At 50.0% G+C, this 22,810-nt stretch overlaps 5 protein-coding genes and 1 non-coding gene across 6 annotated transcripts; 5 read left to right on the top strand and 1 right to left on the bottom strand.

Annotated features, from left to right (window-relative positions):
* The first annotated feature begins 3,685 nt into the window (after window positions 1–3,685).
* Window positions 3,686–5,011, top strand: GGI43DRAFT_177955 (uncharacterized protein). The gene has a single exon (XM_083199803.1). The coding sequence runs from the start codon at window positions 3,780–3,782 to the stop codon at window positions 4,473–4,475; it is 696 nt and encodes a 231-aa protein (XP_083057616.1). The 5' UTR covers window positions 3,686–3,779; the 3' UTR covers window positions 4,476–5,011.
* A 1,096-nt stretch (window positions 5,012–6,107) lies between these two features.
* Window positions 6,108–6,566, top strand: GGI43DRAFT_412786 (uncharacterized protein). Its single transcript, XM_083206866.1, has one exon. It carries the CDS (start codon window positions 6,289–6,291, stop codon window positions 6,448–6,450), a length of 162 nt encoding a protein of 53 aa, XP_083057615.1. The 5' UTR covers window positions 6,108–6,288; the 3' UTR covers window positions 6,451–6,566.
* A 996-nt stretch (window positions 6,567–7,562) lies between these two features.
* On the bottom strand, window positions 7,563–9,014 carry GGI43DRAFT_386545 (Zn(II)2Cys6 transcription factor domain-containing protein; the record flags this gene model as incomplete). Its single annotated transcript, XM_083203807.1, has 2 exons — window positions 7,563–8,330; window positions 8,418–9,014. The coding sequence occupies 2 exons, from the start codon at window positions 9,012–9,014 to the stop codon at window positions 7,563–7,565; spliced, it is 1,365 nt and encodes a 454-aa protein (XP_083057614.1).
* A 2,089-nt stretch (window positions 9,015–11,103) lies between these two features.
* Window positions 11,104–12,106, top strand: GGI43DRAFT_177811 (uncharacterized protein). The gene has a single exon (XM_083199802.1). It carries the CDS (start codon window positions 11,278–11,280, stop codon window positions 11,839–11,841), a length of 564 nt encoding a protein of 187 aa, XP_083057613.1. The 5' UTR covers window positions 11,104–11,277; the 3' UTR covers window positions 11,842–12,106.
* Window positions 12,107–18,930: 6,824 nt separating this feature from the next.
* On the top strand, window positions 18,931–19,028 carry GGI43DRAFT_t175. The gene has a single exon. It is a non-coding gene; the product is annotated as a tRNA-Ser (tRNA).
* A 1,246-nt stretch (window positions 19,029–20,274) lies between these two features.
* GGI43DRAFT_412764 (uncharacterized protein) lies at window positions 20,275–20,964 on the top strand. The gene has a single exon (XM_083206865.1). The coding sequence runs from the start codon at window positions 20,490–20,492 to the stop codon at window positions 20,871–20,873; it is 384 nt and encodes a 127-aa protein (XP_083057612.1). The 5' UTR covers window positions 20,275–20,489; the 3' UTR covers window positions 20,874–20,964.
* The last annotated feature ends 1,846 nt before the right edge of the window (window positions 20,965–22,810 follow it).

Here is a 22,810-nt window from a genome sequence, read left to right as displayed (position 1 = left end):
GCCCCCCCCCCCCCCCCCCCCCTTAATGAGCTATAGAGCTAGACTAATAGATATAGACTGCTATCACCCATGTCTAAAGCCATATTTCTCCATTTGTGACGAGGGTCGAGAAACCATCTGGCCTCTCACGTGATTGTTCTACCCACTTCACAATCTTCCCACCCCAACTATTTTCTAGCGAAGCTGCCAAAATATTATCAAATATCTTGCAAATATGTGCAGAAATTGATTTTAAATTTACTTTGAATTGCAAAACTGCTAGATATTCATTTTCTATTGTTCAAAATCTACCAACGCCAACATCCTTTTGACCAGCAAATAGTTTTCTTCATTTCAAACAAAGCCTTCGACATCTATGCTGCTCTTTTCCATCGCATTCATATTGAGAGATGTGCTAAATTATAGCCAAAATCAAACCAATAGTACACTATCGACAAGCTAGTACCATTATTTTCTCGATAGAACGAAAAAGAAGCTGTGCGAATTCAATATTGGTGTTACGGGTGAGAACCTGTTCGAGCAATCCCATTTTGGAACGTCCATCTGCCACACAAGTCGTTCTTGTATATATTACCATAAAATTCTTGTTACATTGTCACTAATTTCTTCTCTTGCCTCAAAGAAGCTATAGCTTTTGATATTCCGTGTCGAATCGAAATCCATACGCTCGACGACCTGCCCCGATTGATAACTACGCCGCCAAGGCGAAACGACCCTTATCGGACATCTCAACTAGAATATGAGGAATTCGTCGTTAATTAAAAGAAATGCGAATATCGACTGAAAAATATTAGAAACTCTATCATGACTCCCAAAATATTTCATCCAAAGACGAGATGGAAGCTGCTTCGATGACCGGCCAGATTCAGCTTGGTTTCTGCAGTATTTTCGATGACGCAGAACTCACCAGCTCTTCCACCTCGTGTTGTTTTCAAAGAGAACGTAAATAATGCTCTATTTGAGCAAACATCTCGCAAATTTCCTCATCTCCGTTTAGATACCGTCCACGATCTCTGCTTTTCCCCCAACTACGGTCTGCACTAAGCTGACGGCCCAACCTTTTTCAAGTTAGGCGCTCCATACCAAAAGCCAGCCAGTGGCCCCTATTGGTCAAGATGACGCCAAAACTTCCCTCTTTGGAGCGATTACGAAAGGGACGAGCCGTTAGTGGGATGTTATTTCAGAGATTGGCTACTCAGCGGCCCAGATCAGCCATGCTGACTTCTCGAGCATTTTACGGAACTGTGACAAAAGAGAGTACGCGTTCAAACCAACTCGTATACGATATCGGTATTTCTCCAATAAGAGTGGGAGATAAAGATTTATGGAGGAGATGGCACTAGACAGCCGAATCTTGGAGGAAGAAGGTAGCAAGGAGGTGATAAACGCCAAAAGAAGAGAGCCGCGATTTCAAACAATTTTCGATAGGACTCCCGACCTTGAGTAAAGAAGTTCTCGACGATGCTCGAAACATGATGACTTTTGCTCTAGACAATGTTCTTCAACACATAATAGGGGTAAAAGATGTGATGCTAAATCTAGTGGAGTTGAAATTACCGTTCAAGATATATCCATCGCCCCTTGAATGATATTTCGAGTTCACAAGGCTATCTCAAAATTCACAAAATTCGTGCCACAAGTCGATACCAATACATCCTTCGGCCTCAACCTTCAGCTCGAATCAGCAACACCCAGGTTAAGTCCGGGTGTGTATCTTGCAGTCAAAAAAACGCCATGGTGTAGCCACTCGAGCCACCACTCGTGCTGCCTGCTGTCTTGGGAAGTCACTTCTTGACGTTCGCACCAGGAAAAATGTTGAGAATGGGTGATTTGAATCCCAATATACCGGGTTCTAACCTCATGTAGTCTCATGTGTCGATACTGAGCAGCGCACTGGATGGGTGGATGTAGTGATGGGTGGGTGGATTGGATTGGGGCGTAATGGGCACGAACGGGATGAGTAGGAACAAACTCTTTTTCAGCTAAACAACGTTGAATCTCGACGGCAGGTGACTTTACTGCCTGGAAAGCCTGAAAGCAGTTTCTTCATGTGTGATACTTTTCCAAGCTCACATCAGCACATCAGCTCGATGTGTGGGATCTGACGACGACGACGACGACGAGAGTGACACTCCCCCTTTTCATATCAGGATTCACACCATCGTCACTCCCCAACAGCAAACAAGTACAAGTCCCGTCTTAGGCAGAAATGGAGAAGACTCCACGCTCGGTCACGCCGGCGTCGAGACCTTCTTACCTGTCCGAATCCTACTAGTCGTCCTAGTTTCTGGTCCTTTCTCCCCAGCTCCCCCTTCAGACAAAAGGAGGCGTGAACAGCCTGGTGCGATCTCTGACTCTCGGGTCTCGGGCCTTTTCGGGCGGCGCCGTGTCTTCTGGGATAACGTTCAAAGCCAATAAGTGGCAGAATCGATTACGAAGGGGAATGTCGGATAGAGTTCAGTTTTTTTCATGTGGCGAAAGTTGAAAGAAGCCCCCTGAATTCCACTTCCACATGACATCTTTCTGTTAAGGCAGCCTTCCGTCAGAGTGATTTTCTTTCTTTTGGTGTCGTTATAATACCGGAAATGGACAGCTGAGATTATGAAATATTAAAAGAGAAAATAAATCCAATAGCGGTAAAAGTTTGACTGTAGTGGCCGAAAACATCACGTACATTCCAGCCACGATCTGGCGTACATCGGAACCAAATCTAGCAGCGGTAACTTAATCTGAGGATTCAGCTTTCTTTTTTTTTTTTTTTCATTCCTAATCACGAAGCTTCTATTTTTGAATTTTCTTGAATATTATATACGAAATGGCATAGCCACGGACCAGAATGCTGTACTAGCTGGCTTGCAGAGTGAGTTCGGGGCGTTTTAATTACGAAAGGGGGAGATGAGACAAGTGACAAGATACTTTGCTTTGCCCATTTCCCTACAATATCACAGAAAAGTGCATCGGGCACTCATTTTCAAAACTACCATCCAATAGAATCATACATATTCAACAACAGCACATTATTTCTTCGCTTATCCAATATTTTAAACATGTATTTTCAAGATAGGAGAACGTAGTGATATATTAGCACTATGGTGTACTTGCTACTTAGTTACATCTACTGCTACTGCTCTTTCCCTCTCACGTTTTAGCCCTCACTCTTTCTCTCTTTGTCTCTTGCTTTGACAAAACATTCACCGCTCCTTTTTCTCTGTCCTCACTTTGTCTGATTCTTCATCTCTCCACCACCACTCTTTCAAGCCATAGGAAGCTCGCATAAGAAAAAGCAGCTTCCAGTTCGCTCATTCGCTCACTCGCTTTGCTTCAGCTTGTCTCAGCTGCCCGGCGCTTGTCGCAGCTACCTCTTCAGCTAATACGGCCTCCATCTCCAGCCTAGTAAGCCACAACCCCCCCTAAACCCCTAAACTTCCCCCCCGAGAGGCCTCGATACTCTGTACATCCTTGTCTTGACTCAAATTTTCAGCCTCCAACAGAACGCCACCTTTGCTTCCGCCCTGTTCTTTGCCCCCGGGCCGCCGGACTGTCTCAATAGCCACGATATCCCGCTTAGGCGCCGCACGCATACAAAGCATTGTTGCTCGGCATCTTGGCCCTCAAAGCGTTTAGATCCCAGGTATCTTGCCGAGAACGGCGGAGAGAGATGTCACCACGCAGTCCACCTAATCCACCCCGAATGGAGGCAGATGTTCTAGTTCTGGCTGGCGGGCCAGTGGAACGGGGTAGCAGGCAGTACGTGCTCACCTTCAAGTCATGAGAAGAAGATGCTAGAAACTAACTCGAGCCAAGAAAAAGGATACCAGATGAACACGCCCGTTGGTCAGCCGTCAGCCATGGCTGTCCACACATCGAGCCTCTTGCCTGGACCGTCTCTGTGTCTTGCCTTCGCACGGCTCATGAAGTATCTCCGGCAAGAAATCAAGGCAACCCCTTGGAGTGTCCAAATCTATGCCACGCTTGAAGCGCGGCGACAAAGAACCCGTTCCGCTGCCGCCGGCGAGGAACTCTATTGCCTCACAGTCCCACCCATCTCGTGCGCCTGTCAAGCGTCGGTCCGCCTGGGTGAGGCGGCGAGGCCCCAAGTTGAACTTGGATTCTCCCTGCTCTTGACCGAGGGCCGGGGCTCGCTGACTCGCCGTTCCGGTATCAAGTCACCATCACTCTTATTGTCTCTATTGAATTACGCTAGGTCCAACCAACAACGTGCCTCCAATAGTTTGAGAGGTCAAGGTCAGCTTGGCATAGGGACAATTTTGTCCGCGTCACTTGCCCCCTGCTGTCCCTTCCGCCATCAATACCATTCTCTTCCTCTCTTGACAATCATGTGCGAGTCACACAGCCAAGTTCTTCGACTCAGCCTGTGCTTCTCAGATATTTGGCGTCTGGCTAAAGGGCAAAGAAAAAAGAAAAAAACTCGGTGTGTACGAATCAAGCACGAGCCGAGATGTTTCTATCCATAGCACTCGAGGGCATCCATAGCACTCGTACCACTATATTTTTCGCCCACACCCCCTGAAGCCCGTTGTCGTCACATCCAAATCTTCCTCTCCGTCGCACTCCCACCCTGCTGATCGGTCAAGCTATGGTGAACTAGTCTTTGAGCGGCTGCTTTGACTCAAGGCTGTCCCTACCATGTTGAAATTTCATCTCCCACCCCTCGTTTCTGCCTTGTCATATACTGGGCGAGTGATCAGGTGTCCTCTCTTAGCCTTGCCCCCTTAGCCTCGTCACAGTGCTAGGCACTGCGACTCCCAGCAAGTTCCCTTAAAATCAAGTCAAGTCCCTTATTATTCTATCACCACGCCCTGCGCTCAGCGCGCGGTGAAGAAGAGACTACTGAGAGGAAGCAGTCTGGCGCTCGCTCTTGACCATCTCTTTGACTCGAGACTTTCTGCCGCTTCCCAAGCCCATTGACATCATACTGTAAGAAAAACTGCGCCTGGTCTGTCAACTCCACCGCCTGTACTGCTAGCAGAGCCGCAGCCGCAAGGCAATAGTCGAGTTTGGCTCATGAAAATCAAAGACACGCCGAAAGAGACCATTCAGAGCACTGCCCCCTGATGCCCCCCTAGCCAATCTCTCTTCCCTAGCAGCCGCTGTAGCACGCAGCAGCGAGGCGAACCGTCTGGTGCCGCGGGATCAGAGCCTCTAGCTCGCGAACCATCAAGTTTATGCTGCAATGAGCCGCCCGCTATTGCAACTTAGCCCAGTCCTAGCTAACAACGGTGTCTTCCTACCTCCCTACCTCGCTTGAGGCGCTGCAATCTCTCTCTCTTGCAAGACTTTGGAGCTGTTAGTCCGCAATAAAGGCTTACAACTAGCCACAGCTTGAAGAGGACATCCGTTTCAGACTCATTGCTGCTGCCATGAACAGGTTGCTCGATGTCATAGAAGGAGGGGGGAAAAAATTGACCGACCCCTCCCTGTCTTCTCTAGCAGATTTGACAGGGACCAGCCTTCTTCCCTCCACGCATCGAGAACTCCGAGAACCCCTTTGCTTCCTCTGATTCGGTCGTTGCTTCTGCAGAGTGATGAAAAAACTAAGAAAAGACCCGGCTCAAAGCCCCCTCTTCTGCCCAGCTGCCTACTATCATACTGCCCATTGCCCTGTTAGGCCATGCTTGTACGTGCGTGCAGCTGCAGACATGCATGCGCGTTCAATCACCTGTTATGACCTGTATGTCTTGACAAATGTGCGGAGTTCTTACATGCTTGCAGATGCATTGCAGACCGACATTCCACCTTTCCCCTCTTCTCTTTTTCCCAACCGTTTCCCGGATGCAGGGAAGAATCTCTTGCTGACCTTGTTGATTCTTTTGAGTTGCCTGAGAGGTCACAACAAAAGCAAGTGCAGCAAGAAGAAAACCCAATTTTGAGCAAGGCGTCCCCTAATATCAATTGTACGCTATATAGCCGTACTGCTCAAGGCCCAAAATGAAAGGGCTGCCCCCAAAGCAGCCAGAGTTCAGCTCATTCCTACCACAGCCTACCAGTATGTTTTCAGGGGGGAGCCACAGCCCAAGAGGGGGGCGGGAGGGGCCCTTGATCCAGAGACGCAAGCTGGACGGAGTGGTGAAAAGAGAGCGGGGCCCTCTCTTTTTTTTCGCGTCTAGTCTCCATCTTGGGTCTCCATCTCTCTCTTGTTAGTGTGTGTTTTTGGCCTCTAGCACGGGGGCGTGTATATCAAGGCGCGCAAGGTAAGCAAGGCAAAATTCTGTCCCTTACCCAGACCGGCGAGCGACACCGGATCGGGCCAAACCTGAGCAAGCCAGTATGGAGAAGGGCCAGAACAATACGCGTCGGTCTGCTGCATTCACTCATCCAACCAACAAGCACGATGGCACTCGTACAGGCACTCGTATTGGCACACGCATTGACATTGAGAACCAGTCACATCAATTAGCATTCGCAACTCAATGGCTAGCAGCAGCATAGCAGAGGCGAGGGAAAAAATAGACTGAAAAAGAAAACGTCACTATCTCACACTATAACACACACGCGTACACACAAAGAAGGAAAAATCAAAAAAAAAAAAAAAAGAAAAAAAAAAACACAATGTCATCCGCCCTTTTGGTACTTCCCTCCGCCTGGTATCACTTCAGCCAAGCCCGTTCCCATGCCATGTCCACCAAAACCGTCAGCCAAGCCCAAGGCTCCCCTCCTTAACCGTTGATCCAACAGATGAATTTTGCCCTCCGCTTCTAGTGAGCCATGTTTTCCCATGCTGCCTTCACTCTTGTGCCATGTCGCTCAGGTCTCACATGCTTGTTGTTGTTATCATTGGCAACGACAATGAGTGAGAAAAAAAAAATATTATTTTCGGTGCGCTAAAAAGGATGTTGAAAAGACGAGAGAATAAAAAAAAGAACGGGCAGACAAGAGGGGAGAAAACATGTCAAATATCGTTTCATCGCGTAACTCAATCCCCAATCGTTTCAAATATGATGTGCCGTGAGGCGAATCCGTCTTATCTGGTAATAAAAAATGGTAAAAAGAAATTTTGTCCAGGCAAGCAGGGCGAAAGAAGAAAAAAAAAACAACGGGTTGCAATCGAGAGAACACAAAAGCTTCACGTCCCTCTCCCCTTTTTATGTTTTAAAGCAGGAATAATCATCTGCAGCCGAAACCCAAAGAGCACAGCTCTTCGCTTTTTTTTTTTTGTTTGTTTTCTTTATAAAATGCTTCAAGCAGGGAAAAAGACGATTGTGCATATCCGAAACGTACAATTGTAAAAAACAAAGTCGAAAGCAAAAAATGCGAGGCAAAAAATCAGATCGTACGTAAGAATTTATGTATATGTTCGGATCGTCGACAACCGGAAACAGTCTTTGTATAGCAGATTCGTCCTGTAATCATCTCAAAAACTCGACAAGGCCCCATGAAGACAAGAAAAAAAAAGAATTGGAGCTCAATCAACGCTTCAACTGTCATGATACAGCTCAGTCGATCTTCTGTCCAGCAGCGTCAAGCTGCAGTCATACGCTTTGCTTTTCTTTTCCCCCAAACTTCCGCTTCCCTCAGCTGCTCAAGTCCCAGTGAGAATATTCTCACTGACTGCCGCTGGCATCTCGTGATCGGTTGAGGCGATCAATCATTGTCTTGTCGATGTCGTTCTTCTCTACGAGATTGCTCAGACTCATGACGGAGGTCGATTGCTGCGACTGGCTGGCTGAGGCCCCTGATCGTGCAGGCGTTGAAGAGCCGCTAGATCCATTTTGCTGGGTGACAGGGGAACGCCCATCAGTGTTGGCCGCAGTGCTGGGAGGGGGTCGTGCTGGGTTCCGAGGGCTATGCCTGGCAGGGCCTGGATAATGAGAGTAGCTCAAACTTCCAGGACTACTATTGTTGGAGAGTTCGGCGGGCGATCTTCGTCGGTGGTCGTCTTCTGCCACGCCTGCTCGAGGAGGGGGCAGCCTGTATCCTTCATCTTGGTCCTCCGGCGTCCTCCGGCGTCTTCGTCCTGTTGTGCGATCATCGCCCCGAGGATCTCCATAGGACGAGTACGAGTCGGTGGGAGAGTGTGCCTGCATGTGGTAGTAGCTCGCGGGCGGCGGAGGTGGCGGGCCTGATGCCGGGCCATAAGGGTGCGGCGGGTGAGGAGGATGATGCGGATGAGGGACGGTGCTTGGAGCTAGGGGTTGGCCGTATGCACCAAATAACTGTGTCCCAGGCGGTACACCTCCGGGAACGGCCGAAACGGGAATGAACGCTGTTGAGCTCGAGGATGAGACTGGCTGAAAAATGCACTCCTGGTTCATGCGAGCGCAGTTCTGACATTTTCCACCAGGAGCGTTTTGATGGCCACTGCAGCGGATCTAGAGAAGAAGAGTAAAAGTTAGCCCACCAAAGACAGGAAAACCGAGAGTCAACACACAAAGACCGATGCACGCTGTGTGACAAACCTTTCGCTTTCGGCAGTATCTGCAGGCAATGGAAGTACGCTGCCTAGGAGCTTCTCTAGGTCGTTCCATGCCAGGTTGACCATATTCTTGTCCATAGCCGGGAGGGGGACGGGGGTAGTCGTGGGGGTAGCCGTTGTGGTGGCCGCGGTAATAGTACTCTGAGTACTGGTCGTGGTAGCCCGGAGGCGGGGGAGGTCGGCGGTCATCGTAATAAGGGCCTCGCGGCTCGGGCGGAGGATACACAGATCGCGGGTCTCCCTGCGGTTGTAGAGGGGGGAGGTATCCGGGGGCCGGCTGTTGGCTTCCAGGAGGTGGAGGATAGCCATTGACTGCATTCGGAGACGCATAACGCGGATCGCTCATATAACCACGGCCAGCCGGAGGTGGAGGACCATAGCCGCTGGGCCGGGGGTCATGGATGGACGGCAAGGTGACAGAGGTTGCCATGTTGGGTCGAGAATGGGGGCTGCCTTCTGATTCTGAATGAGGCGCGTCCCGGGGAGGGAGATGGTGGTAGTATGAAGGAGGTGGTTGGTGTTTAGTATCCTCTGGCCGGTGCTGCTGAGGATAATCCTGGCGATGTCGATCCTCTTCCATGCTCTGCAGAGACGGATGAAGAGAAAGACGGCGGGACAAAGGAAAGAAGAAGAAAAGTGCCGCCGATTAGTAGGTAGTAGTAGTAGGTCGAATGATTCCAGATCCTCCAGCCAATTCCCAATGGTTGAAGAGAAAGCGAAGGGGCATCTGGTTAGCCCGGGTTGTTGCCGAAAAATGAAGACTCCCAAGGTTTCAGAACCAGCGCCAAAACTCTAGGAAAAAAGGGGGAGAAGTGTTGACGCCTTTGTTTGTACAGAGATGAATTGAAACGAAACGGAAGAATTCGTCAGGTTGAGGAGAAAGACTATGTGGAGATGAGAAAGAAATGAGAAAATCGTCGCGAGAACAATGTGAGAAATGGTGTGAGAAACTTTGTCCACAGGTCTTTTAAGGCAGTTTTGTCAGACGGTGACGCTGCAGAGGGATGCCGGCCGATCACAGACAAGAGATGTGGTTGTAGCGGTCGAAGGTGGCTGCAGTGGCTATATGTGCACGACGCAGGCGCCCTAAAGAAAACGCCACGCTTCCAGCGAAGACGGAAAAGCAGCGCAGACAAGACACACAGTACGGGGCTAGCCAGAGATGGCGCAAGGCGGCGTGCTGAGTGTCTCTCCGTAGCTGACGGGTGGCTCCGGAGGGGCGGAGGAGAGACAGGAAGCAAGAAACGAGAAGTTCCTTGGGGATGCGAGAGAGACGTTGTGATGTATATACTTGGAGGAGGGGAGGGAGGAGGGGAGGAGGGAGGAGGGAAAGGAAGCAGGAGAAGAAAAAAAAACCAAGACAATTGTGTTGGCCGGCCCAAAAGTGACTTCAGCAGCTCAAGCCCAGAAGAAGGGTTTCTGGTGGGGTGCTAAAGTCAAGGAGGGGGAACGAGATAAATGAGGACGCAGGAAAAGACGGCGAGCGGGAATGTAAAGGCGGGCGGATGGCCCGGCCGGTGTCGTGCCGTTCCCAGCGCTGTGGCCCAGCTAAGGCAGGGCAAGACGCTAATACTAGGGGCTAGTGGGTGCCCTTCTAGCGCATGTGCGTAGTGCGAGAAACGGGGGATAGGGAGTGCGTCCAGGCAAGTGCTAAAGCTACCAGGTACTAGGGAGTAGTGGTACGAGCCCTAGTAGTGCGCTGCTAGTCGCAGTCACACTCCGCAGTGTGCAGTGGCTGGTACTGACTGGTATGGTATGGTAGCGGCGGTAGGGGGCGTTTCCCTGGCGCCAGTTGGTGTCGACTCCGTGCTCGTACCCTGTGCGGAAACTCAGCTTGGACACACACCACCGGGTGCGTGAGAAACTGCCAGGTCTGGTGTGAGTGTGAGCGTGAGCGTGCGTTGGTGGTTGTTGGGTCGTTGTTACCAAGTCTTAAGTCTTGTGTGTGTCGAGGTGGGTGCGTAAGTGTAGCTACGCGCTGCGTGTCGGCCAATGTGCTTTTTCTTTTTCTCGTTTTGGCTTTTTTATGTCCAGCTTTTTGGACCAAAGGTGGGTGGAAGTCTCGAGCTGAAGAGATCCAATGCCCAGCCAACCCCGTTATTGTGAGTACCACTGAGCTGGTGGCCACGCGCAAACGCCAAAGTCCCGTGAGTGTTCAGCTTTCAACGAATGGTGCTTCGAGAGAGACACAGCTACAGCTATAGCTGCTAGGAGTGAGAAGGGAGAGAGCAGAGTGTGTGTGCAATCGCATATGTAAAGTCGGAGAAAAAAAGGGATGAATGGAAAAGCCTGGGATGAAGCTTCTTTTCAGCTGCGCTCGCTTGACCCTTGACTCAACGAAAAGTTCAAGTGCCTTGCTGCCGCCGTTGTTATTGTTGTCGTTGTCGTCGCCGGCTTGTTCTTTCCAAGGGGGGAAATTAGGAAATATTATCTTGTTTGGTACGAGTCGAATGTATCGTAGTAGTAGTACTACTTCGTGCCCAAGAGCGTACTAGGTGGGTAGCTAAAAAGGTACCTATGCTGAGCCGAGACGACTTTGGGTTGGGTATTGCGGGAACTGAGACCTGGGGCAATGCAATGCATGTGTTAGACAATTTCTTCACTCAGGGATCTTTTTCTTCGCAAAAATGCAGTGGAACGGTGTTCGGTGCGTGCCTGTCAAAGCGGGACAGCAACGCCTCCCTTCCCAGACAAAGCCCGCCACAACAACGTGGCGTACTCCAAAAAAGAGGGTCGAGTCGCAGGCCATTCAAAGACGAGAGAAGAGGAGCAATTTGCAGCGAGAATAGGCCAGACAAGCGGATGAGGCATGGAGAAGCCCAGCATCTCGATGGGCCGTTGCCATGGACATGCCCTGGAGCCTTCTGGATGGGGCACAATGCATACTAGAGGCGTGCTGTTGGTACCGCAACCAACAGAGTGTCAGGGAGTGCAGCAGTAAGTATCCTACTGTGCTCCGTTCCTCCTCGGCCACGTACTCTGTTGCAATGAATGCTGCATTGCTTCGCATCGTCTCATGCAGCACGCCTCTCAGTTGCCGCACCACTCAAAACCGCAGATACCGGCTCGGGGAAGAGAGGCAGCAGAAGCATGCGTTTTTGTATGTGCGCAAACTTACGCAGCATTGCATGTCTGCACGGTCGCATATTCCATCCACTGATGCATTTGCGGCCTGGCATGCTTGGGCGAAGATGCATCGGTGCCCACATACGGGGTACTCTTTTTCCACTCACAAATATGCAGGCATGCCAGAGCAGACGAATCATCGGCATAGGACCACAAGCAGACTGGGAGAAGAGAAAAAAAGGGAGAAGAGAGAAGAGAGTGAGGCAGAAAGAGCTCAGAGCAGTAAGAAAGCCGCCATGGGTACATACCAAGATATAACAGGGTGCACAATGAGCCGTTGAGGGTCAAGCTTTATTTGAGGACCAAGGTCAAAAACAGGGAGCGCTGTTTTGCATAGATCAACTGGCAAATCACTGGTCAACTGCAAAGAAACATGAAAGAAAACACTCTCGAGCAGTGTCGGATAACTCGTCTGTCTCGTGCTGGGATCGTCTGAGTGCAGTTGCTTGGCCCAGCTTCTGCTGGAGCCAAGGTGCGGCTTGTCCATCTCAAGAGAGAATCGCCAGGCAGTGGATGGTTTCAAAAAGAGCACGCTTGCAAGTGTAGCTGCCAGAAGAAAAGGCAGATGCTGCTATTACTATATGCAGACTCACCAATTGAAATCACGACCGAATTGGTATGGAGCGTAGCTTTTTTCTTCTTTTTTCAAGGTCAACGGGGCGGAATGCCCAGACGTGAGAGGCGAGCGTATCGACGGTGGAGTAGTCAAGGAGAGAGTCGCTTTTCAACGAGAGGCAATGACGCTGGCGATGCAAGAGAGAAAAATCAATAGAGGAAAAGAAAAAGAGAGAGAAGAGAAAAAAAGGTTGGATGAAGACGGCAGAAGGGAAAAAAGTGTGGACTGATGGAGGTGTAAGAAAGAAATATCTAATTGGGCAGGCACGTCCAGTTATCGATGTCAGTTGCCAGCACAGGTGGTATAGGTGGTATATGTACTTTGTACTTTGTACTTGGTGCCAGCTGCCAGCTCTCGGGCATTCAGCAGAGAGAGACAAATGGCATATCAGCAAGTCGATCAGCAATTACTACTCTCGTCTGCCGAGACCGACTTGCGTGATTGTTCAGATATCAGACACCTGCAAAGAAGAACAGAGGCAAAACGAGATGAATTGGAGCGCATGTCTTGGAGGCTCCAGCTAGTACAGTGCGCCAAAGGCCGTCTGGTGTGGCTGCAATGAAGTCACTGCGGCCCGCGGCTCAAGCTCCCGTCGGGTGCGGGTACCTCCCTAGGTATGCGTCGGCGCCGCAGCGGCCAGGTTCCCCTACCGCCACCACGATGTCAGACACAGCTGTATCTCTCCAGGACACACGCAAGGGAGGGCTGGCAAAAGGGCAGGTCCTTGCTAGTGGCCTCATCGGCGTATTCGCAGAATTTCCTCTGGCGGACGGCAGTGAAATCGCAGGTTGCAGCGGTGGCACATGTACAGGACAATGTCTCGGCCTAGGTGGCGTGTGGGTAGCACAAGGACCAAACCACAAGTACCGCTCGCAATCTAGATCACGATGGCGCGCTTGGAGAGACGGACGACCGTCTCACCCAAGAAAGAAGGGGTGGTAGTTAAATGGGCTAAAAGAAAATAGAGTGAGAAAAGAAAAGAGAAAGTCAGACAAAACAGCAGAAAGACAGCTACCAACATGACGACATCGGAGACACGTCAAAGACAGCTCAGCAAACGGTGGGGGATTCTGAGACATTCTCTCCAATATAGGCAAAAACCAGATAGCCGGGATACACATGGCCGAACGTCCACCATCGTCAGATTATGCAGTACTGTAGCTGGCCATTCATCTATTCATTTGGCCATATATCCATCTGCTGATCTATATTGATCTGTCCGTCTGACTGCATGCTAATCCATCCGGGCAAACCTTAGGTTAGCCACCTAGCAGTGCTGGCTGCTGCTGTTGCTGCGAATCTCCAATCATCACCGCGAACAATCGATCAAAATGCTGACATTGCACAAAGCTCACTTGGACGCCAGCCTGTGGATTTGATACTAACATCCCACTAAAAGGGGCGTCCGCCATGTTTCCTGCAGGGAGGCTTTGCTCAAGCCTGTCGAGCTGGTACTGACGAGCACTGTACTGTAGGGCGTCGTGAAAGCAGGCCATTTTGTCCGTAGCTGCTGTCTGGGGCTTCGCGCGTTGCCCACCTGGGACGGCGGCCCTGCAGGTTGCAAAGACGGCCGCAGCATGCATCGGCTGCGTGCTTGAAGCCGCTTTTGGTCTCCAGCTTCCTTTTGCTTGCATTTCGATCCATCAAAATCGATTTTCTTTTTCAATACCTCTTCTTCTCCCCCCCTCTTACCCCCTATTGTTCCAATGCTTGGCAGGCTATTTTAGCAGGTCAGCTTCGTCTTTCCCTCCCCTTGTATCACCAGTATTTTGGAACCATCATTGGCACATGCCGATGCAACAGGTTGCAACAGTAGTAACAGTATACTGCAAGGTTCGTATGCCGAGGCGGTCATTTGCCGAGCACGGTTTGCTAGCCATTCCTTGTTGGTACCGCTTATTGAGTGATAGCCGAGGAGGTACCTATCAATGGCGTAGCCATAAGAAACATGTGTTCAAATTTGCCCTTCTACAAAGCAAACTTCGGTATGCTCAGCTCGGTAGGGTGTGCCAGTAACAGCAGCTTCGTACGTTTGAATCGTGAATTTCCTCCCGGGGCGGGTGGCCAAAGCCCTGCTAGACTTCGCGTCCAATGCTCCACTACTGGTTGCTTCTCACAATACTACTACAAGTACAGTATACCTAGTACTACTGCCTGCACAAAGCACAAAGTACGTAATTCGTAGGCTCCCGGAATATACAGGGCCCCGAACTCAGCTTTGCCTGGGGTATGAGGCATGAGAGACACAAAAAGAGAAGGGGAAAGAAAGGAAAAGCTTTTGAGTCAGGCAAGCATTCTCTCCCTCGAGACAGCGCATCAGCTACCCCACCGTCTTTCTGGGCCTGTGACGTCCTTTGCTGTGACGTCTCTCAAGCCATAGATAGTGGCGGACTGATCGTGGGCCTCGTTGCCCCCCATCGATTCGATCCGGCCCGAACAAGCCGGCGGCATTGGATCTCGTCTCGGTCCGCTTTACTTCCAAAAGCCGTCTTTAGAGGAAAATCTTGAGTCTATCGGTTCACAAAGAGCGCTGGATCTACCTTTCGTCTTCTCAGTCGAGAGCAGCATACTCGCACGTTTGCCTTGTACGTGTTAATGAGTCAACATGCCCCAACAGCTCCACGTCCAGCTCTGAACAAAGCCGCCTGATCCCTTCCTCAGCCTCGTCTTCATCATGGTAGCACTACAGGTGCCACTCGCATGGAAGTAGCCCGCAAATAGTTTCAGCTCACACTCGTTTCCTGTTGGTCCAAATGTCCGGCCTGGGTCCCACCCGTGCTCTTGATGTCTATACATACATCCAATGGTTACATCCGGATCGGCAGTGACAAAAAGCCCCTCTAGTGCTTCTAATATGGTTCTGGATTGCCTGAACGCTGAAAACAGTGCACACACTTTGGAAGCTCAAGTACTCCTGTATCTTTCCCCCTATATACGCGTAGATAGAGCGTGCTCCTGCAGCACTCACCATGCACTCAGGAAATCGGGTTTGAGGCTCAATTGAATTGAATTAAACAATTCCCCTAAATCGGCGGTTCGCTCCGCATTGGTGCTAGCCAAGGTATCCCTTTCACTCAATATCGGAACCTTGCACCGGTTTCCATGATAAGGCAGCACCCGGGTTCTCAGTTATTATGCAGGGAGCCATTGCTATCCACATAGCTGACGAGTACAGAGCTATAGCAGCTCGAATAAGCATTTAATCCGGAGATCATCTTGATAGTACAGGCATGTACGAATCGCTTACCAATAATTCTTTACCTGATGCAAAGTGTAAGGCGGTCATTTACTTTGGACAAAGGGGTAGCCAGGCACATCAAGCCGCATACAAGTCCATGTCGTAGTACGAGCCATGCACTCCGTAATACACACCAAATCTATTCGGAAAGCCACAGGGGGTAAACACCGTTTGCCGTACTCGTACAAGCAAACTTGAGTAATTAGTCCTATTTGCAAACAGTTTTAGTTTTTTTAGCCATTCCGTTATCAAAATCACTTATAAGATTGAAAAGTCACCTAAAAAATAAATAAAAGAGGGATGTCTTCCCTTGCATAGAATAGATAGCAAAGGGCGCGAAGCGCAAGAGTGAGAAGCAGGGAGCGAGAAAAGCGTACTTCGTATAATGGTTCATGCGGTATATGGGGTTCAGGGAGGCAAGTTCCACTTCAGGTGCAACTCTCTGCGAGGTGCTTAGCTGAACAGAATTGAAGCCGCAGCAATGAGTGCATACTGCCTGGTGAGTGGTATTCCTTGCACGCTGGTCTGGCACCTACAAGTAATTCTAATCAGCCCATATTGAGACATCAGGCGCATACCGGTGGAAACTAGCAGTGGCATAGTGCCTCGTACTGAGTAATGCCATCAGTAGTAGTAGTACTTGTAGTGCTACTATACTAGTGGTCCTTGTAAGCGTCCTACGGGAACGCCCTCTCCCGGAGGCCAGGCTTTCGGCATAGCTAAGGGCGACAGTCGTCCGAACAAAGAGATCTGAATCTACAAGACGAGCCGGGGAAAACATACTTGTCGGAACTCTTGGTAACATGGTAGCCTTCCATCGTGGTACAGTAGAAGCCCCTCTCTCCGGAGAGCCTCATCCCAAATCTCACTTTGCCCCAATGGGCTACAATAAAGTAGTATCAAATAAGTGTTCCGTAATATGCCAAGCCGTCAGTCGCTCCCCATGCTGTGAAGCCTCCCGGCATACATCTTGAAATTTGGAAGGTGGCCGGCAGGCAAGCTACCGCTCAGTCTTTGTAAACACCTTCTGAGATGGACCAAGCCGCTAAAGAGCGCCGTCGCATGGTTGTGAGCTGGAAAAGGGGAGGGGCAGCGCTGCTTAGCCGATGACACAGCAGATACCCATCACTGGGGGTCCTTCCTTGAAGCCCAGCTGTTCGTCTCGTCTCAAATCGAGCTTGGGCGCCGTCGGACCATCTGGAGACATGATGCAAAGGTAACCCAAAGTGGACAAGCTGCCCCATCTGTAAATCGCCAATAAGTCTTCCCGTGCATACAGAGTTGCAGCAGCGCCCCGTGTGGCATGCATCCATCTCTCTATATTGTCCAACCTGCATCAATGCTACCCCCTCTTTTTTTCTCTCCCATCTCCAGCGGCCGTTCGCCGAGAATAGCGATTGGCGCGTGGGCAGATACAAGCATAGTATATCTTATTACGGAGTCTGCTCAGATGGATACCTCTCCCGTTCGAAGCGTGCGGTTGTGGTCGCCAGGTTCGCCTTCTGTGTGGCACCCTAGTGACAAGCATACGAGAGAATACACACCCTCCAGAGGGTATGTGTGAGATGCTGCACGCTTGCCGATTCTTCATATCCTCCCTCTTGCCTCCATGTCAAGCAAGAAAGTTGTACAAGACTAAAAATGGAAATGAGGGGTCTTTTTTTTTTTTTTTTTGGCCTCCTTGCAGACCCCCTTCATTTTTCTTGTGTAGTGTACCTTTGAATGTCGTAGAACATCTGCTATGTGCTGTTTGCGCATGCTCGCCTTACCAAGCCCAGCCCAAAGAACCCAAATTCGGCCAGAGGTGCATCAGCTTGCAGTTTCTTTGCGGCTATCAATAGATGCTAGTTGTACGTCGCTGTCAATCCGCCCTCACACGTACTCCATACAGGTACATGCATTCTGATACAACCACACTAATAGGTAGCTATGCATGCCAATAAGGCAGTTGTCCGTGCGATACTGGTTATTCGCACATGCAGCCATCTGGCAGGGACGGACAGACAATGGCCTTGCAGGCAGGCACTTCGTAAGAAGGAGGGGAACATGCATTTGGAGGGGGCTAGAGAAAGAGAAGGGAGAAAGACGAGATCCCGCCCAATCCTACGGTGTCCACATGTGTGATAGGAGCATGCCTGCCTTCTTTGGCTTTCATGCGGCCGCCATCATCGGCTTCGGAGGCAACAAGAGGTGGTTGGGATCGGTTAGTCGCAGCACACGGTTATCATTCCCATACACCCAATGACGACAGTTGACTGTCACTGCTTCATAGAGGTGAGGAATGACGGGCGTAGAGCGAGATCTGACATGTCAGCTAGTCGTATAAGCAGAAACAAAGTGAGCCTTGGTAGCTATATCGCTTTTTTTTCTGAGAGGCGTAGAGTTTATGATATGGTACCGGTTTCCCTTTGATACGAGCTGCTTAGCCTTCTGTTCCTTTTTTTAACCTTTGGCGTTAATATTCAATACCCGTTGTTAGAGTATCTTCGGTCCTAGTGCTATATGAGTAAGCCCGGCAGAGAGTTTGGTGCAAGTAGCGAAACGATCGCCATCCATTGCGTGCCGCCCGTCCTGCAGCCGCAAACTTAGGGGCAATCCGGGAAAACGCAAGCTCAACTGGAAGGTAGTAATCAGGCGCAGCTGCAGTTTATGAATGCCGTCTAATAAATCAAATAGATATACTCTATGTCGGTTATGCATCGTCTCAAATCGCTTTGCAATAGCTTGGCGAGCGTTGGGCTAGATGCGCCGATACGGCCGTGACTGAGGCCCCTCTTGATCATGGCCACCACGAGAGGCATTTGTATTCCAATATCTGGGCATGTCCATGCAATGTCATGTTATCCTCTCCCGAGGAAACCCTATGAGACGGCCTGTTTGGCGGTAGTAGTAGTGTTATCTTGCTAGCCTCAGCATGCATGAGGGGAGCCGCGAGACGGATCGCACTGAAGCCAATAGGGAACCTTAATCTACTGGTGCGTAACCTTGTCACCATGCGACTGGCCGATTCCCGTCTCAGGTCCATCTCATTGTTGCACCCGCAGACATCGGTAAGGCATCACCACATCCGTTTGCCCGTACTTGGTAGCCCGTACTTGGTACACTCAGGGAACGAACACAGTTTTCGTAAATCTCCCTTTCCATGGATCGGAGAGTCGGTTACATGTTTTCCCTTGTGTAAGTGCTTGTGAACTCCCAGCACACCCATCGCCGCGCCAGACATGATGTGTTGTCGCTCAGTGTCGCTGCATTTCCTCTCCATGGCGGACCCCTCTTCCAAGCCCTTGCACACCCTCTCAATTTCCGTTGTATGTCTAACTTGTATTTCGGACTATGATTTGAATTAGAAAAATCAAGTTCTTCTCTCTGCAATACATCGGCAAAACACATTTGAGTCGTTCGCGCCTAACAGTGCGAGGGAAGCCACAAACATGCACTCCAGTCAGCGCAGCCTATGCCATTTTGTGCAATTGTATATAATGTAAATTCGCCCGATAAGGCCATTCATAAACAAAAGACACTTTGGCCGAGTGGTTAAGGCGATGCCCTGCTATCTTTCGTGATATCTTTAGGCATTGTGTTCGCACGCGCAGGTTCGAATCCTGCAGGTGTCGGTTGATCTTTTTTGCTCCATAAGCTCACATTGTTTCCCCTCTGTTCTCTTATTTTTCGCCTGCCCAGTTGTATCTCATGAATATACTCCATAACGACACCCTCAACGTCGTTTTGTGGCTTTGGCATCATTATTTGTATCCATGAAATAGAAGACCATGGCTCTAAACTGAGAGGGACAAAGTTATGATCCTTCAGAGGTACATAGCAGCCCAACGACTTGACGATAATCACGGATCAATGCATGAGAGCCCATATAGGATGCGTATGCACCATGTAAGTTAAGGTAGCGATGGCCAGCTGTCCGGCATTGTACGCCTTCCTTCTCTCTCGGGCCTCGAACTCTGCAGGTCCCTAGAGTAGCTACCCCTCACTGATTCCTGGTTTCTGCGTCTCCCACATCTTCAATCGTATTTTTCATATTTAGGGAGCCGAGGAATTTGAGCATACACATCTCCGGCTGGACAATATGACGAATAACGGCCGTCTGGCGACCATGCCGCACCATGGTATACCCAGTCCTTGCTTGCTACTGCTACTGCTAGCAGTAGCACGGGACGTCCTCGTGATAAGCATTCATCCTCGACCTCTGCACCTGGTTCATTTAAGGCCAGAATCCCTGAGACAAGTCTAGCCTTGTCTGGCCCTGGTTACCTTGTTCCCCCACCACACATTGACGCAGGTGTCGTGGCATCGTCAACCATGCATAACGGTTCAACCCGCAGGTCCCCAGAACGCTCCGTAGATAGCGTCAGTTTTTTGGGAGGGTGCCACCTTGATCCTGACCCCACCATTTTGTGAGCCTGCTAAGGTCACGAGTTATGCTACATCTCATTGACGGGCACGGATTCCTCGCCGTTTTTGGTCCTGCTGACAGCCAGGCCTTTTTGGGGATACCAATGAAGACGTGTCTTTGATTTGAAGCTGTATAACAGATATGAATCAAACTACCCTCTTTCTCCAGTGTGCGATGATCCTTGTGGCGAGAGACGAGAGGCAAGAGGCAAGAGGCCAGAGACGAGAAAGCTGTCAGCAAGAACCACGGGCGAGATGGACTATAGGCTGCATCAAAGGCCAATTTTTCCTTCTCTCCGGCTGGCGTGTGCACTAGCGGCGATGCTCAAGTGCATACACATGAACGCTCACAGTGCTTCAAATCCCCAATGGTATTAACTTATGATGATACTCTGACTGCTACTGCTCGATGGTTGTCCTGGCTGAGGCTGCACTGCATGCCATCACTCTCTTTGGAGTCAAATTGTCTCTCCCCTTCCTCATAAATGAAGGGAAGAAATCTCCTCGGTCCCATAACAACACTGTAGATTGGGCACGCATGGTACGACTTTCGATGCCAAGTTCCTTGAGATGGACAATCGGATGACGCCTATTTCTGGCGTCTCTCTCATGATTAGCGGCACTTGGCAGCATGCAGTGACTTATGATGTGTAACACGGGCTGCAGGAATGATACATACAGTAGACATGTCCTCTAGTGGACTCCCATTAGACGCCATTGTTGAAGATGGCCAGGAATTCTCCTGCGGAGATAGAATGACAGCCCCTTTCTCTGTAATCACGTCTATGCAGAAAATGGGTGCTCGTGCCTGCAGTCTAAGTTCTTTTGCTCATCAATTCTTCGTCTCTGCCATTTTTCAACCTGGAGCTGCGGCAGCCGCCAGCATATCCAGCCGCCAAGATGCCCGCCAGAGAATCTCACCAGACAGCCGACTCGGCAGAAATTGTGGAGTAGTATTCCGAATGGTGGCTCCCGAGTATCTGGAAACACACCGAAGCTTGGCCGCTACTAGCGGCAAGCTATCTGCCAGAGAATATTGCGCTGTCCAATGAGTGTTTGGGTTGCGTAAGTATGGGTTCGCCGTTCTAAACAGCACGAATTTCCATCCTAGTCGTCACCGAGGTGCAGGGGAGGGGGTGCAAGCAGGGCGTGCGAGTCACTTGCTCGTACGAGCAGTACGACTACTTCCGTACCTGTATGGAGTGTGTTATGGAGAACTGAGTATATACATACTGTACTCTAAGAGCGGGAGGACTCGAGACCTAGGACTCCATAGACCTACACACCTGCCAATAACGCAGCAGGCAGGGGTTTGTATGCATGATGCTTCAATGGGCGACTGCCAATGACTTTCGTCCCCATTCAAGTAGGCCGGCGTGGCAACGAGGGGAAGTCGGAGCGATGCAGGTGGTTGGTTGGCCTGATGCCGCCATAGTCTAAGAATGAGCGTGAAAAAAGGGGGGAGGAAAACCCAAGCAGTATAGTGTTGGCTAGCTACCGCCTCTGCAGCTCAACCCTGTGTTATTGTTATTGGGCAAAGCAATCTTGGTACACACGGTGTGCCCCATACTTGGTAGGGCTTGCACTCAGCAAAGGAACGGGCATGGCTAATGGCTTGGGCCGCCCGCCACAAGGCTCCTCCCGTCCTTGCCGGGTCCTTTCTAGTTGAGATGCATGATGCATCCGCCTTAAAGTAGCACCATTCGGCCCGCCATCGTTCATGATTCGCACGCAGCTCAGCAGCCAATTGGTGCTGAACGATTCACGCGCCGCCATGGATGAAGAGCCACGTAGTAACAATATGCAAGCCTATGTACGCTGATCCATATGAGTGAGTTTTCGAGCGTCTGTTTCGTTGACTAACGGCTTGAAACAGGCGTCTGTATACAAAGCACCTTTGAGTTCATTGGTGCTCCATCCAGCTAACACTGGGTGGAACCAGGCGGGGGTGAGAATTGATGCATGGCCATGGGTACCCGGACAGCGTAAAATTCCTCTCTTCTCCCTAGACCGTCAATCACTGTAACCCAAGCCCTTGTCCATCTGCCAACCAACGTTTTGATGCACGTCGCTTTTTCAGTCTTGCCAAAAGGTCCACGGATGCGGCTTGTTTTCGGCTACTGTGAGGGTTAGTTCGCGCTTGCGTCTGGTAGCACTGTTGAGTTTCTGCCGCGGCGTTGGTTGGCTACACAGGGATTAATTAGTTCTACGGACGCAGCCACCTATTCGCAGAAGTAGTATTAAACGAAGGTCCCACAATAGCACAGTGCCATCGGAGCCACGTACTAAATGTATACTTCGTACCAGGTACGAAATAAAGGAGAAGGATTGCACTCCGTAGGATCTCAATGAGAGAGGCTCGAGCTAGAGCCAGTAGAATGCGATAATCCCTGCGCCATCGCGGCTCGGCTATTATAATAGGTAGAAGTGTCAAATAGCTCGCACCCGTATCAGGTAGACGCACGGCAAATTCCGCTCCTAGTAATATAATGTGAGCCCAGACTCCTGCGAGAATTGGCAGTGCATGATACAGACCGGGCCTATCTTTCCTTGCTCTCTTGGTTCTAGATTCATCATGGTTGGCGCCGTGCATGCCTGTTGGTAGTGCTCTGTTCATTTCCGAATTTGGTATATTTTGTGGCTCATCTGTGTGCTGAACGCGGCAGCTAAGTTGAGGAGAGCCTTGCTAGATTTGTACAAGCGCTATGTTGGCACTGAACTGCATGCAAGCCGTGATGCGAGATAAGAGAGTGAGCCATTGTGTCGCTAACTAAGGTGTTGGTTAACACCAAGAACTCTTGGGATGGGTGAATACACAAGAAGGGGGGAATGGAGTAGAGGCCCAGTGTAAAGTTTACCTGGCAGTTCATTCAAAGTAAAGTATGGGTATCAAAAAAAAAAAAAAAAAAAAAAAAAAAAAAAAAAAAAAACAAAAAAAAAAAAAAAAAAAAAAAAAAAAAAAAAAAAAAAAAAAAAAAAAAAAAAAACC

This window comes from Trichoderma evansii (assembly GCF_050947405.1).
Source record: "Trichoderma evansii strain SZMC 28006 chromosome Unknown GGI43scaffold_20, whole genome shotgun sequence".
NCBI lineage: Eukaryota > Fungi > Ascomycota > Sordariomycetes > Hypocreales > Hypocreaceae > Trichoderma > Trichoderma evansii.
This window is presented reverse-complemented; position numbering and strand designations above follow the sequence as displayed.

Excerpts from the sequence above, each read along its gene's own strand:
- GGI43DRAFT_177811 (XM_083199802.1), top strand. The coding sequence starts at position 11,278 with ATGGACATGCCCTGGAGCCTTCTGGATGGGGCACAATGCATACTAGAG.
- GGI43DRAFT_412786 (XM_083206866.1), top strand. The coding sequence starts at position 6,289 with ATGGAGAAGGGCCAGAACAATACGCGTCGGTCTGCTGCATTCACTCAT.
- GGI43DRAFT_177955 (XM_083199803.1), top strand. The coding sequence starts at position 3,780 with ATGCTAGAAACTAACTCGAGCCAAGAAAAAGGATACCAGATGAACACG.
- GGI43DRAFT_412764 (XM_083206865.1), top strand. The coding sequence starts at position 20,490 with ATGATACATACAGTAGACATGTCCTCTAGTGGACTCCCATTAGACGCC.